This window comes from Lactuca serriola, chromosome 8, assembly GCF_051521515.1.
Source record: "Lactuca serriola cultivar US96UC23 chromosome 8, Lser_US96UC23_V15, whole genome shotgun sequence".
Lineage (NCBI taxonomy): Eukaryota > Viridiplantae > Streptophyta > Magnoliopsida > Asterales > Asteraceae > Lactuca > Lactuca serriola.
The window spans coordinates 131,213,338-131,226,550 of NC_136415.1; the positions used below are offsets into that span (position 1 = coordinate 131,213,338).

The 13,213-nt window shown below is 41.0% G+C and overlaps 1 protein-coding gene and 1 non-coding gene across 2 annotated transcripts; one reads left to right on the forward strand and one right to left on the reverse strand.

Moving 5' to 3' along the window:
• Positions 1 to 295: 295 nt before the first annotated feature.
• On the forward strand, positions 296 to 402 carry LOC145071925 (small nucleolar RNA R71). Its single transcript, XR_013690886.1, has one exon. It is a non-coding gene; the product is annotated as a small nucleolar RNA R71 (small nucleolar RNA).
• A 5,230-nt stretch (positions 403 to 5,632) lies between these two features.
• LOC145067399 (xyloglucan galactosyltransferase MUR3-like) lies at positions 5,633 to 6,199 on the reverse strand. Its single transcript, XM_079014551.1, has one exon. It carries the CDS (start codon positions 6,197 to 6,199, stop codon positions 5,633 to 5,635), a length of 567 nt encoding a protein of 188 aa, XP_078870677.1.
• Between the last annotated feature and the right edge of the window lie 7,014 nt (positions 6,200 to 13,213).

Consider the following 13,213-nt stretch of genomic DNA (forward strand, 5'->3'; position numbering starts at 1 on the left):
CTCTCGCAACCCACTCTTATGGCATGTATCGAATGGTCCATTTGTGTTATCCTTCGATCCATATTATTCAGCATTGGCCATGACAGCTGCTATTTCTTCAGTTTGGGCCCCTCCACCTCCTTTGATTCCATCTTGCCTAGGGTTGTGGTATTCGCGAGAGTGCTTCGCGAATTCTTCAATTAGCTATTTGACCTCCCTTGGATTTTTCTTTGTCAAAGGTCCTTGAGAATTAAGGAGTTGTCTTGTCATAACGTTGACCCCATCATAAAAGATTGACATCTCTTGCTGCACATTTAGATCATGCTGAGGGAAATTTCTGAGCAAGCCCTTGTACCGCTCCCATGCTTCGTATAATGACTCCCCCGGCTATTGCTCAAAGTTGGCTATTGCCTTCTTGAGTTTGGCTATCTTGGATGGCGGGCAAAACTGGTCCAGGAATTGCTCACGCATTTGAGCCCAAGTGGTGATTGTACCTGGTGGGAGTGCTTTTAACCACTCCTTAGCAGCTCCTTTGAAAGTGATGGGAAGCATCCTAATCAAGACTGTGTTTCTGTTAACATTTGGGACATTGAAGTAATCTGCAATGTCGTTGACTTCATCTACATGCTTAAAAACATCCTCATGATCTTTCCCGAAAAATGGGATGTCCTTCAGTGCAGTCAATATGTGCCCCTTCAACTCGAATGTGGCAGCGGCAGGTATTGCAGGTTGGACTAAACCGGGACCCACATCTTCTCGGATCCGCTTCTTGTAAGCTCCCATGGACATTTCTTCAATTGCTGGCATCTTGTTCCTTGGCTCGTTCTCGGGTTCGCTCATGTGTTCTTCAAATTCCGGCTCGGTATCGCTTTCGGACTCGGTTTGGACGGGCGTATGATCCGAATGCTCAAGATTGCTCTTGTGCCTTGCGGATGAACTTGACTCTCCTGTCTTCTTTCCCGAATTCCTAGAAAAAGCTGACTTCAATTCTTGTAAGGGCGTCTTTTTCTTGTGAATTGCAGACTCGGGATCTTCAAGTGGTGGCACCAAGGGTGTGTTTGAGCTTCTGGTCATGAACTCCTGCAACTTGCTAAACTAAAAACGTAAAACTGAACTAAAATAAGAAAAACTAACTAATAACTAAAAATTTAGTTTTTTAATAGTCCACGTCGTGGCAGGTATCTAGCCACGTCGTGGACTCTGTGACTGACAGAAAAAAAAATTATTTTGCTGAAAAATTAACTTTTTGTGGTTTTTACTCCACAAGAAGGATCGATTAATTTAATGCAAATAAATAAGCTAAAAACTAAGTCGTTCCCCGGCAACGGCGCCAAAAACTTGATGTGCACAAAAGTACCCACTAATTTTAATATTTATAACCTAACAAACTTAACTAACTATGCATTTATAGGCAGTGTACCTAGTCAGATTACATTATAGTTTGGGTAAGTCGGGTGTCGATCACAGGGAACGGTGTTCTAATTAATTTACTTACTATTAAATTAACCTAATTATAAACAAGTTTAAAAGGGGTTTTATCTGATTTTACAAGATCGGACGAACTTAAATCAAATTCAATAAATAAAAACACACTCTTGTTTAGTTTGAATCCACTTCTTCCTTATGGCTAGCTAATGATTACGGATTATTAAGTTGGTTTTTAGTTGTATTAGTAATTTTAATTCTAACTTTATCAATAATTAACTAATTCATGTCAGACCATGTATGTTCACACATAATTAAACACATAACTAATTCTGAATGTAAATATGCTATGTAAGGTTTGCAATATAAACGCAATTATGGTCACAATACACGTTCTCTAGCACAGCTAAACTTATTTACTCTAATTACTAACTAAGATTAGTCAATCCTAGCTCTAACAATTCAATGTTCACTAAATCATTAGGTAAACAAGTTCATGCAGTTAATGGTCACTAAGCTACACAGAACATGCAATCAACCAATTAGAGAAACAAACAATAGCATGCTAGGTAATAAAAATCAAACACAAGCAATTTTTACCAACTAAACTTAATCCATAAACATTGAACTATTCATAAGTTGGAAGCTTCATCTAGCTAAACAAGAATAGCTAGATTCAGCTGCTCATCATAGCAACTAATAAACCAACACAAATTAAAGTAATAGAAAACATGTTCTTAGTTAACTAAAATATAGACCTTTATTCTTTTTGGTGTTGAAAACCTTCTTCCAGAACCCTTCTTTCGCTCCAAATCGTCTCATGGAACTCTTTCCTTCAGCCAAAAGGTTCTTCTTTTCGTAATAATCAGGAGCACTTAAATAAACTCCAAAAACCCGCGCCACGTCGTGGCTATCCAGGCCACGTCGTGGGCTTCAAGTTATTCGTACCGGACAAGAAATCCTCCGAATCGCGATGTTTATCTTCTAGAATCCTCATGCCACGTCGTGGCTGACTTGGCCACGTCGTGAATTCAGTATCTTTCGTGGATTTATTCTTCTCTTGTCTTTCAAGTCTCCCATGTTCTACATATTGTCACTTTTGGTCCCTCTCTTCGAAAATCCTTTTAATTGACTGAAAATAACAATTTAAAGTCATAAGTACCATTATTCTAAACATATTATCAACTTATTAATAAAGATGTACTTAAATATTGCCTAAAAATAGGTATAAATATGGCAATATCATGGTGTAATTCTTGAAGTTGTCCCATCGTCTGGAATTTCCATCACCAATCGAGTTGAAGTAGAATTGATGATTGTAGATTGAGCAATGAAGAAATCCTAGTGGAGTCTAGGGAAATTTCTATGATTATTTGGACACTTTCGTATGTGTTAAATTGTTGTGTGATTTTCTTGTATGGTGACTTGGTCGGCTGCGGGACAATACTTGGGATGAGTATGAGTAGGTGTGAAAGGTAGTAGATGCATATACTACCGGAAGCACAGGACTCACACTTGGATCAAGGAAAGTCACAAGGTTACCAAGAAGCTAGTAATTGATTCTGATTTGTTCAAGTGTGTCATTACCCTTGTTTCAGTAGTGACTAGTAAGATGGTTGTTATTCTGAACCTAGTGGTCATATCAAATTGAGTCTGACTACGAGGAGTTTGTTACGTGGCTCATAGAACCAAGTTTGAGGTAGCATCTGACTCAATTCAGAAGATTGAAATCAATGCGATTGATAGTATCACGCTCGTTAAAAAAAGGAGTTTGTAGTTAGGCATGCTACATGTTAAAAATGTGATTATATCACATTAGAATATGAAGGAAGGTATATTTTATTCTGGAATTTGACTCTAAGAGACTTGAGTCTAAGCGTTGCATCATACGATGAGAGGTCATTAGAACATGACCCATCGATCTATTGCAATAGATGAATGAAAGTACTTATCCTAAGAATAAGAAGGAGTCCTCAATAAGGATTTATTTTGTAACTTGGAAATTATGATTGAAAGTACAGCATAGTACGATAAGCTGATTCAAGATTGGGCATCGTATGCGGTCAAGAAAGCCATAGAGTTAAATACTCTTTCGAGGAAACATAGAAGTTACGGTTATTACCTAGGATGAAGAGATAAAGTGTGGAATCATTATTCAAGCCCTATTTCGTTGATGATTCCGGGACGTAATCGTCCTAAGGGGGAGATAATTGTAACGCCCGTAGATCCGGGCTAATCAATTTAGAGACGATAAGCATCAAAAATGACTTTTTGATGGAAGATTATTTATAAGGATTAATCTTAACTAAGTTGTATTATATGTCACAAGGTTTCCGTGCATATAAAGAACGCCAAAATCTGAGTTATAACGAAGAAATTATGACCTGTCGAAGTTTCGTGACAGAACCGGCACGACCTAGCGCGACGTAAATAATGAATTTAAGGTAGATAGATATCTATCCTTAGTGCTCTAAATGAGAGTCGAATATGTCTTCGATAGTAGTCCAACGATAAAAAGACAGACGAAAACGGAGTTCAGATGAAGGAGTTATGAATTTCGAACGGAGTTTTCCTGTCCCGGCCTACTAAAGATAATATATAAGTAATATATTTATAATATATTAAAAATAAATTCAAAATTAGCCAATGGAGTCTAAATGAGAGTTGTAGAGCATAATCTCACCTGTGCCTCGATATAAATAACGTCAAAAATGGAGTTCGTATGCGAAAGTTATGGATTTTTGAAGTTCGGGGCGCGAAACCCCAAAACTGTCAGATACCACGACGTGGCAAGCAGTGCCACGACGTGGCAAGTCTTATGAATACTACTCTTAGAGCTGTAGTGTTTTCCGAGCAACGTCTAACCAAGTGAGTGTGTGGCCACTTTCTTCTAACACATAAATACGAAGTATTTTATACAAAATACGTGTTATGTGTATATTTTGTTGTTATATGTGTGAATATATATTCACTTTCTTCTACCGCATAGATATGAAGTATTTGCTATGAAGTACGTGTTAGGTGTTTATACATTGTTTGTTTACTTGAGATAGATGGTGAAATAATGTTTTATACATGTTTTAAAAGATTTAAACTGTATATGTGTTTGCATCTACAAATATGTTGGGTAGAACATGGGTAGATGAAATAGTTGATGTGAGACGAAATAATAAGTATTTTTGAACTCAATGTGTTCATTAGGTATTTTTGAACTCTATGTGTTCACTTGGTGTTTGAACTCAATTTGTTCATTAGGTATTTCCGAACTCTATGTGTTCACTTGGTATTTTTGGACTCAATGTGTTCATTAAGTATTTTTGAACTAGATGTGTTCACTTGGTGTTGTTGAACTGAGTGTGTTCACTAAGTGTTTTAGAACTAAGTATTCACCAGATGTTTTGAATTAATTGTTCACTCGGAGTGTTAGAACTAGGTGTTTGTTAAGTATGTTGAACTAAGTGTTTACCAGTCGTAATTTGTGGACCTTGGCAGTGGTGGACTTTGTGTTAATTCCTTAGGTCAATCCTTAGGAATAAATGGATAAAGGATAGTTGATTATTAGGGTAAATCCTTAAGAAATAAATGAGATAATGGGAATGAGTATTTGGGTTGATTGTTTCATAATTGAATATAATAAATGTATTATTGTGGGTTGAAAACCCTATATGCTCACCAGGCTCCCAAGCCTGACCCACTCAGTTTTCTTTGCATTATAGGTAATGGCACAAGGGTATAAGTTGATGGACTTGACGAGAGATTTTGGATTATAGATCAGTAGTTATAAATAACTGTTGTAAGGTCTATTTTATATTGTTTATGCTTTTGGTCTGTATCGGAACATGACATCCTGAGGTTTTATTATTTAATGAAAATACATTCTCTTTGAGAAACGTTTTGATAAATTTTATCATATTTTGTTTTGGGAACAAATTCCGCAACTCTTTTAATCAAAAGGATTTACTCTGATTTTATAAAATAAAGCATAAACAAATCGGTCTTTTCTGGTCGTGAAATTGGGGATGTCACAAGTCCAAACCCCGAGTTTGTTGGATTCATGGTCATTTTGGAGTGGTTTGTATGTGGAATTGGTCCCGGACTCAACTCCCGTTAAAAAGGATATGTTAACCCCCTCATGTGCCTCACACATGAGGGTATATCCGTCATTTCATATGTAAGGGACCATTTTTACATAAACTTTTTTTGGGTTATTTTGACCTTTACCCTTCATTTACTTTCCACAAAGACCCTCGTTCATGGAAGTTGGTAAGAATAAGAACTTGTTTCCCCAATCGGTGTCTTTGTTGCTTAATCTCCTGAAATCCCAAGAGATTCTTCCTCCGACGAGAAAATGATCTTTTCCGTTCATCACTTTCCATTCATCTGTCTCCTGCACCCAATTAACAAGATCAAGGATGCAAACATCTCTTACGGATGTGTTATACCCCCAACGATATCTCGAAGCATCAAACCATGTGTAAAATGTGACGAAAATGGCGGTTGCCATTGACGAATCATTGGTCAAGCATTCGTATTGTTTCATTCGGTTTCTGAAGATGACATCAAGGGTGAACTGATTGGTGGCGTACCATCCTATGTATGAAAACACACCTTCCGTATTCTCTAATGGCGGTCCAAGCCCAAAGTTCTTAATGAACTTACACATATTGAAGAATCTATTAATGTTACCACATTCCCTCACCATATCTTCATTGAATCTAGAAGGAAGATCATGAACATAAACATACCTTCCACCACATGGATCACTGTTATTGTCTATGGTTCTTAATGCTTTCATAAAAGGGAAAACCTTTGGGTTTTAGGATGGAGAAATAATCAATTGGGCATTTTCTGGTTCATGGCTAACAACAGGTATAGGTATAGATTCTTGAATCCTAGACTGGTTTGAGGTGGGACTGATTTGAAGACTATTGCTCCAGAAAGTTCTACCTTCGAAAACCTAGAAAAGAGAGTATAATAAGCAAAACCAAAACAGAGCATAAAGTAATCCAAATACACATATAGATGATTGTTGGAACACATGGTCGGTCCCCTTCTCCGAATACCACATGTTACTTTTTGTTGGTTTAGATAAGGAACAAGGGTTTTTTTGCAGGTTCAACGGAGCAGAAGCAAGAAGGAGGGAGTTGGGGAGTTGACGGGGAAAGTAAATGAGGGGTAAATGTCAAAATAAGCAATAAAAGGTTTTGCAAAAATGGTCCCTTACATATGAAATGACGGATATACCCTTACATGTGAGGCACATGAGGGGGTTAACAGATCCTTTTTAACGGTAGTTAAGTCCAGGGACTAATTCCACATACAAACCATTCTAACAGGACCATGAATCCAAAAAACTCAAGGTTTGGACTAAAACCCTAAAAATTTGCATACCACAGGGACCATTTTTGCAATTTTGTCTATTTGTTAATTTGTTTATACATATATATATACTTATACACTTATAAATATACTTGTACCCTTGTTTAGTATCAACATTTCGTATTTGAACAAGGTTTATGTTGTCTTAGTTTACCCTTTTAGGTCATATACACTCAACCTACACAAAAGACTCACATATTATATATATATATATATATATATATATATATATATATATATATATATATATATATATATATATATATTGATAGGCTCTTGTTAAGTCTCTTATAGATATACACATACATACATTTGTAGGTATATATATATATATATATATATATATATATATATATATATATATATATATACTTTTATTAGTAGATTTTTCATAAAATAATAGTGTTTAGAAAAGCTTTCACACATGATTATAAATGGTTGAACAAATATAGTTACACTCAAAGTTAGACATGGTGGATTACATGACCATTTTGACACATAAATATGGCTAGACTCCATCATAAAAACATATACATCAATCTAAAAAAGGTAAGACCAAGGCATGGCTTAAGGAAATCATCAAGGAACGCACCCATAAGGGCTAGAAAATCATCCACGTCATAGCCACCTTGCATGGTGGCGTTAAATTGCTCTGGCAAAAAAGAGGTTGTTATCGATGAGTTGTGGTGATTTTGAGGGTTATAGGTTACTAGAAGGGTTAGGAAGTAGAGATTGGGTACATGCGATGGAACTAACACAACAAGACCCCCAAGCATGTTCCTCTCTTCTTCTCCCTCAATGTCATTGTCGCTCCCCCAGGTTATAGGACAATTTTGCTATTTGATCCCTCAAGTTTCAACTTTGTACACCCACCCCCCAACCCTAGTATTATTGACAATTTGCATTTCCTTTAGTGACACTTCAGCCCCTCGACTTTGTTTCTCTTTTATTAATCCAATTAAATTAATTACCTTTTCATTTTTAATCCCCAATTTGTTTATCATATTATATTTTGTTTTATTTTATTTAATTTTTTTAAAATAAATCCCTACATTAATTGAATGGTTTTAATTCATTTTAATTGTTAATTAAATCATTTAATTCTTAATTAAATCCTTAAAATAATAATTAATCTCCTTTTTGTTTATTTCATTATATATTAAACATATAATATCACACCATAAACGTGCATAAAGATTAATTATACATAATGGAATACTAACTTCACTAACGGAAAGAATTTTGGTCATTACACTTGAAGATAAGACGTGGACTAGAAAGAAGTGGATGTTATAGAGTTCTAGAATAAATGGCACGCATCAGATTATTTCATCAGCCTCAACTGGAGATTGTTAAGTTGTGGAGATTAATTCACCATTGATCATATAGTCGCTATGTAGGCCAAGTAATGGGTTCGCGCTCAAAAAAAATGTTGGTTAATTCTTATATCTGATTCGCCTTCAAATATGTCATGACCCATTTTTCATTAGTGTTTTTGGGTTTGATCTTATTGACATTTTATGTCAACTGATTAGTATCTATATCCCTTGAATTCAAGTAACTTATATCACTGAGACCTTCGGTAGTAAGCAATAAAATCTCTCTATCTCTCTCTCTCACTCTCTCTCATGGGCTAATCTATCATCCCGATCATATGAACTAGCGGTGTTCATCATACCGTATAAACTGTCCGCACTACATAATGCGGTTTAGAACCATCGTGGTGTGGTTTGCAGTTCGTAAATTTTTCAAACCGCACTATTTGGTGCGGTTTGTGTTTTTCAATTTATAATTTGTGGTTCAAACCGCACCGCATACCGATATTACATACATGTGATATTGTGATGTGTGTATGTGTGTGTGTGTGTCTATATATATATATATATATATATATATATATATATATATATATATATATACTCGCCGAGTTGTATGAACAACTCGTCGAGTTCATCTTCATCCGAAGAACACTTGCTGCTTCGACTCGCTGAGTTGTATGAACAACTCGCCGAGTTTGTTCTTGATCTAAGGAGATTGCCTTGAACTCGCCGAGTCAGGGCATTGACTCGCCGAGTACCTCCATAGATGAGTTCAGCTTCCGACTCACTGAGTCACACCCCGTGACTCACTGCTCACTCGACACTACGAAAAGGGGACAAACTCGGAGACTCACGAACAGACTCGCCGAGTCACATGAACGACTCGCCGAGTCGTTGCCATGCACCCACTAAATACACAGATTTGCTCGATTCCAGTCCATGTCATTCACAGATCTGGACTCCTAGAACACGAATCACACGTAAAGTTTCCAACTTTACGTGTAGATATTCACCAATACGGATTTTTAGGGTTCCAAATGCCTCAAAAGGGTAGATCTAGGGTGAACAAGCAACATGGGTCCATAAAGGTAACAGATATGAGCTCCTGGAGCTCAATCTTGCCTACATCTAGAGGTCAATCAACTTATTACGACTTATATTGCACATACAAGCTTGGGGAGTGGTTCAAGAATGACTTAAATGAAGTAATAAGCATGGAAACATGGGGAAAAACGGGTTATACCTCAAAGGAACTGCTGAGAGAGCACAAAGATGTTTGGATTCCTTCCCTTCCTCCTGATCTACTTCCCTTTTGCCTCAAAACCTTCAAGATCACACAACAATTGCTTCAAACTCTAAATGAATAACTTAGAACGAGGGTTGGAAGCTCTGGGGGGTGAATGGGGGCTGGCTTGGGGCAGATATGTTGTTTAAATAGGGTGCAAACCCCTGAAACTTAGGGTTTCATCCAACAGCTGTGACTCGCCGAGTCCAGGATATGGACTCGCCGAGTCGCCAACTTAAACGTGTCTCGGGTCCCGCATCTACTCGGCGATTCGAACCTATGACTCGCTGAGTCCAAGGCTAAAAGAAGAGAAATACTCAAATAAGATTTACGTACCAGGAACCAGGTGCTACAAATCTCCCCCACTTATTTTAGACTTCGTCTTCGAAGTCTGCTGCTCGATCCTGAAACAGCTCGGGATAATGCTCCATCATCTCGTCCACCGGCTCCCAATTCCATTCTGAACCCTTGTGGTGCTGCCATTGCACCTTCACTAGCTCCACCCTCTTGTTCCTCAAATCCTTCAACTTCCTGTCGAGGATTGCGACTGGGCGCTCAATGTAATTCAGGCTGTCATCAACCTGAATATCCTCCAAAGGCACTACTGCTGAATCGTCCACTAAGCACTTCCGCAACTAGGAAACATGGAAAGTGTTGTGGATTTGGCTGAGCTCGACTGGCAGATCCAGTCTATAAGCCACCTTGCCCACCCGGGACATGACTCGGAATGGTCCGATGAACCTCGGACCTAACTTGCCTCGCTTACTGAATCGAATGATGCCCTTCCAAGGCGACACCTTCAGGAGGACCATATCCCCGACTTGGAATTCCAAGTCGGATCGACGCTTGTCGGCATAGCTTTTCTGCCGACTCTGAGCAGTCTGAAGCCTGCTTCGGACCTTCCGGATCCTCTCGGTCGTCTTGAGCACCACTTCGGTGCTCCCCATGACTCTCTGGCCAACCTCACCCCAGCATATCGGGGTCCTGCACCTCCGACCGTACAACATCTCAAATGGGGAATGGTCAATACTCGCGTGGTAGTTGTTGTTGTAGGAGAACTCGGCCAGGGGAAGATAGGTATCCCAGCTACCTCCGAAGTCTAGCACGCACGCCCGCAACATATCCTCCAGAGTCTGGATGGTCCGCTCGCTCTGACCATCCGTCTGCGGGTGAAAGGCGGTGCTAAAATGCAAACGAGTGCCCAACTCGTCATGAAATTTCTTCCAAAACCTGGAAGTAAAACGCACATCCCTATCCGAGATAACTGAAACAGGCACCCCGTGCCGCGCCACGATCTCCCTGATATAGATGTCGGCCAATTTCTCGGCCGATATGCTCTCCTGAATCGGGATAAAGTGAGCACTCTTGTTCAATCGATCCACGATGACCCAAATCGAATCCACTCCACGTGCGGTCCTGGGAAGTTTCGTGATAAAGTCCATCGTGATATCTTCCATTTCCACAGTGGAATATCTAACGGCTACATCTTGTCATGCGGCCTCTGATGTTCGGCCTTGACCTTCCTGCAGGTCAAGCAGCGCTCAACGTACCATGCCACATCCCGCTTCATGCAGGGCCACCAATAATCTAGACGAAGATCCCTATACATCTTTTTCGCCCCGGGATGAATAGAGAATCGGGACTTGTGCGCCTCCTCCATCAAAATATGGCGTACGCCTCCGTGATACGGTACCTACACCCTACGGTGTAGTGTCAAAAGTCCTCGGCTATCATAATCAAAAGAGGAAACCTGACCCAGCACACGCTCACTCTTCCGATGTTCCTCCTTGATAGCCTCCTGTTGGGCCTCCCGAATATGCTCCAACAAGGGAGTCACCACGGTCATCCTCATGCAAACGTCCCTGATCGGCGCTGCCTTGCGGCTAAGCGCATCGGCCACCACATTGGCCTTCCCTGGGTGGTAGAGGATCTCGCAATCATAATCCTTTACCACGTCCAACCACCGATGCTGCCTCATATTCAGATTTGGCTGATCCATGAGGTACCTCAAACTCTTGTGGTCCGTGTAGATGGTACATCGAACCCCGTAGAGGTAATGCCGCCAAATCATGAGGGCAAAAACCACCGCCCCCAACTCCAAATCATGCGTCTGGTAGTTCGCCTCGTGAGGCTTGAGCTGCCTCGAAGCATAGGCAATGACATGCCCCCTCTGCATCAGTACCGCACCCAACCCAGAAATGGACGCGTCACAGTATACCACAAAATCCTCTACGCCCTCTGGCAGGGCTAAGATCGGCGCCTCGCACAGTCTCTGTCTCAGCGTCTCAAACGCAACCTGCTGCTCGGGTCCCCACCGAAAGACCACGGCTTTCTTCGTCAGCCGCGTCAGGGGTACGGCTATCTTGGAGAAATCCTGAATAAATCTCCGATAGTAGCCTGCTAATCCCAGGAAACTCCGAATCTCAGATGGAGACTTCGGAACCTCCCATCTCATCACGGCCTCGACCTTGGCCGTATCGACCAGAATCCCATCCTGGTTGACAAGGTGTCCGAGAAATTGCACCTCGCACAACCAAAACTCACACTTGGAGAACTTGGCATACAAGCTCTCCCTCCTCAGGGTCTCCAACACCTCTCTCAGATGCTCCTCATGCTCCTCCTGAGTCTTGAAATAAACCAAGATGTCATCGATAAAGACTATCACAGACCGATCCAGCATCGGTCTGCATACGCGGTTCATGAGGTCCATGAACGCGGCAGGAGCATTGGTGAGCCCAAACGGCATCACCACAAACTCATAGTGGCCATAGCGCGTCCAAAACGCGGTCTTCTGCGTATCCTCCTCCCTGACCCTCATCTGATGATAACCCGAACGCAAATCAATCTTGGAGCCAAGATGCTCCCTGAAGCTGGTCAAAGAGGTCATCAATCCTCGGGAGCGGGTAACGGTTCTTCACCGTTACCTTGTTCAGCTCCTAATAATCTATACACATCCGATGCGACCCGTCCTTTTTCTTCACGAACAAAATTGGGGCTCCCCAGGGTGAATTACTCGGTCGAATGAATCCCTTGTCTAACAGCTCCTGCAGCTATGTAGACAACTCCTGCATCTCAGGAGGAGCCAACCGATACAGTGCCTTGGCTATCGGGGCCGCACCAGGAACAAGGTCAATCATGAACTCCACCTATCGCTCTGGAGGTATCCCAGGAAGCTCCTCCGGGAAAACATCTGCAAAATCTCGAACCACCGAAACCTCGCTCACTGTCGCCTTACCCGCCTCCCGGGTATCCATCACATACGCGACATATCCTGCGCATCCCTGCTGAAGATAGCGCCTAGCCCTCACTGTTGAACATACAGTGGGTCCGCAAGGTGGCCTCTCGCCATGAATCACTAACTCTCCCCCACCTGGGGTCCTGACTCGCACCAGTTGTTGCGCGCAATCTATCACTGCCCCATTAGGGCTCAGCCAATCCATACCTATAATCACCTTGTTCCCACGCAGCGGAATGGGAACCAAATCTACCAAGTAGCGCTCCTCAAACAAACACAACACGCAATCTCGAAATACCATCGATGCTCGCACCGATCGATCATAAGCAATCTCCACCTCCAAAAGGCAATCTAACTCGCCCGATGACTCATGAAACTTCTTGCTAAGCGCAAGGGAAACAAATGATTGGGACGCACCCGAGTCGAACAACACCTGAACTGGAAGGCCGTTCACATGGAACGATCCTAATGCATACATATACATACGGAGCACATATCAATAACATAACATCATAAAAATAAGATATAGGGAAAGAATCATACCCGTCACCACATCGGGTGCGGCGCGTACCTCCTCGGTAGTCAGCTGAA

What these genes read in the sequence shown, in the direction of transcription:
- LOC145067399 (XM_079014551.1), bottom strand. Translation starts at nt 6,199, where the DNA reads ATGAAAGCATTAAGAACCATAGACAATAACAGTGATCCATGTGGTGGA.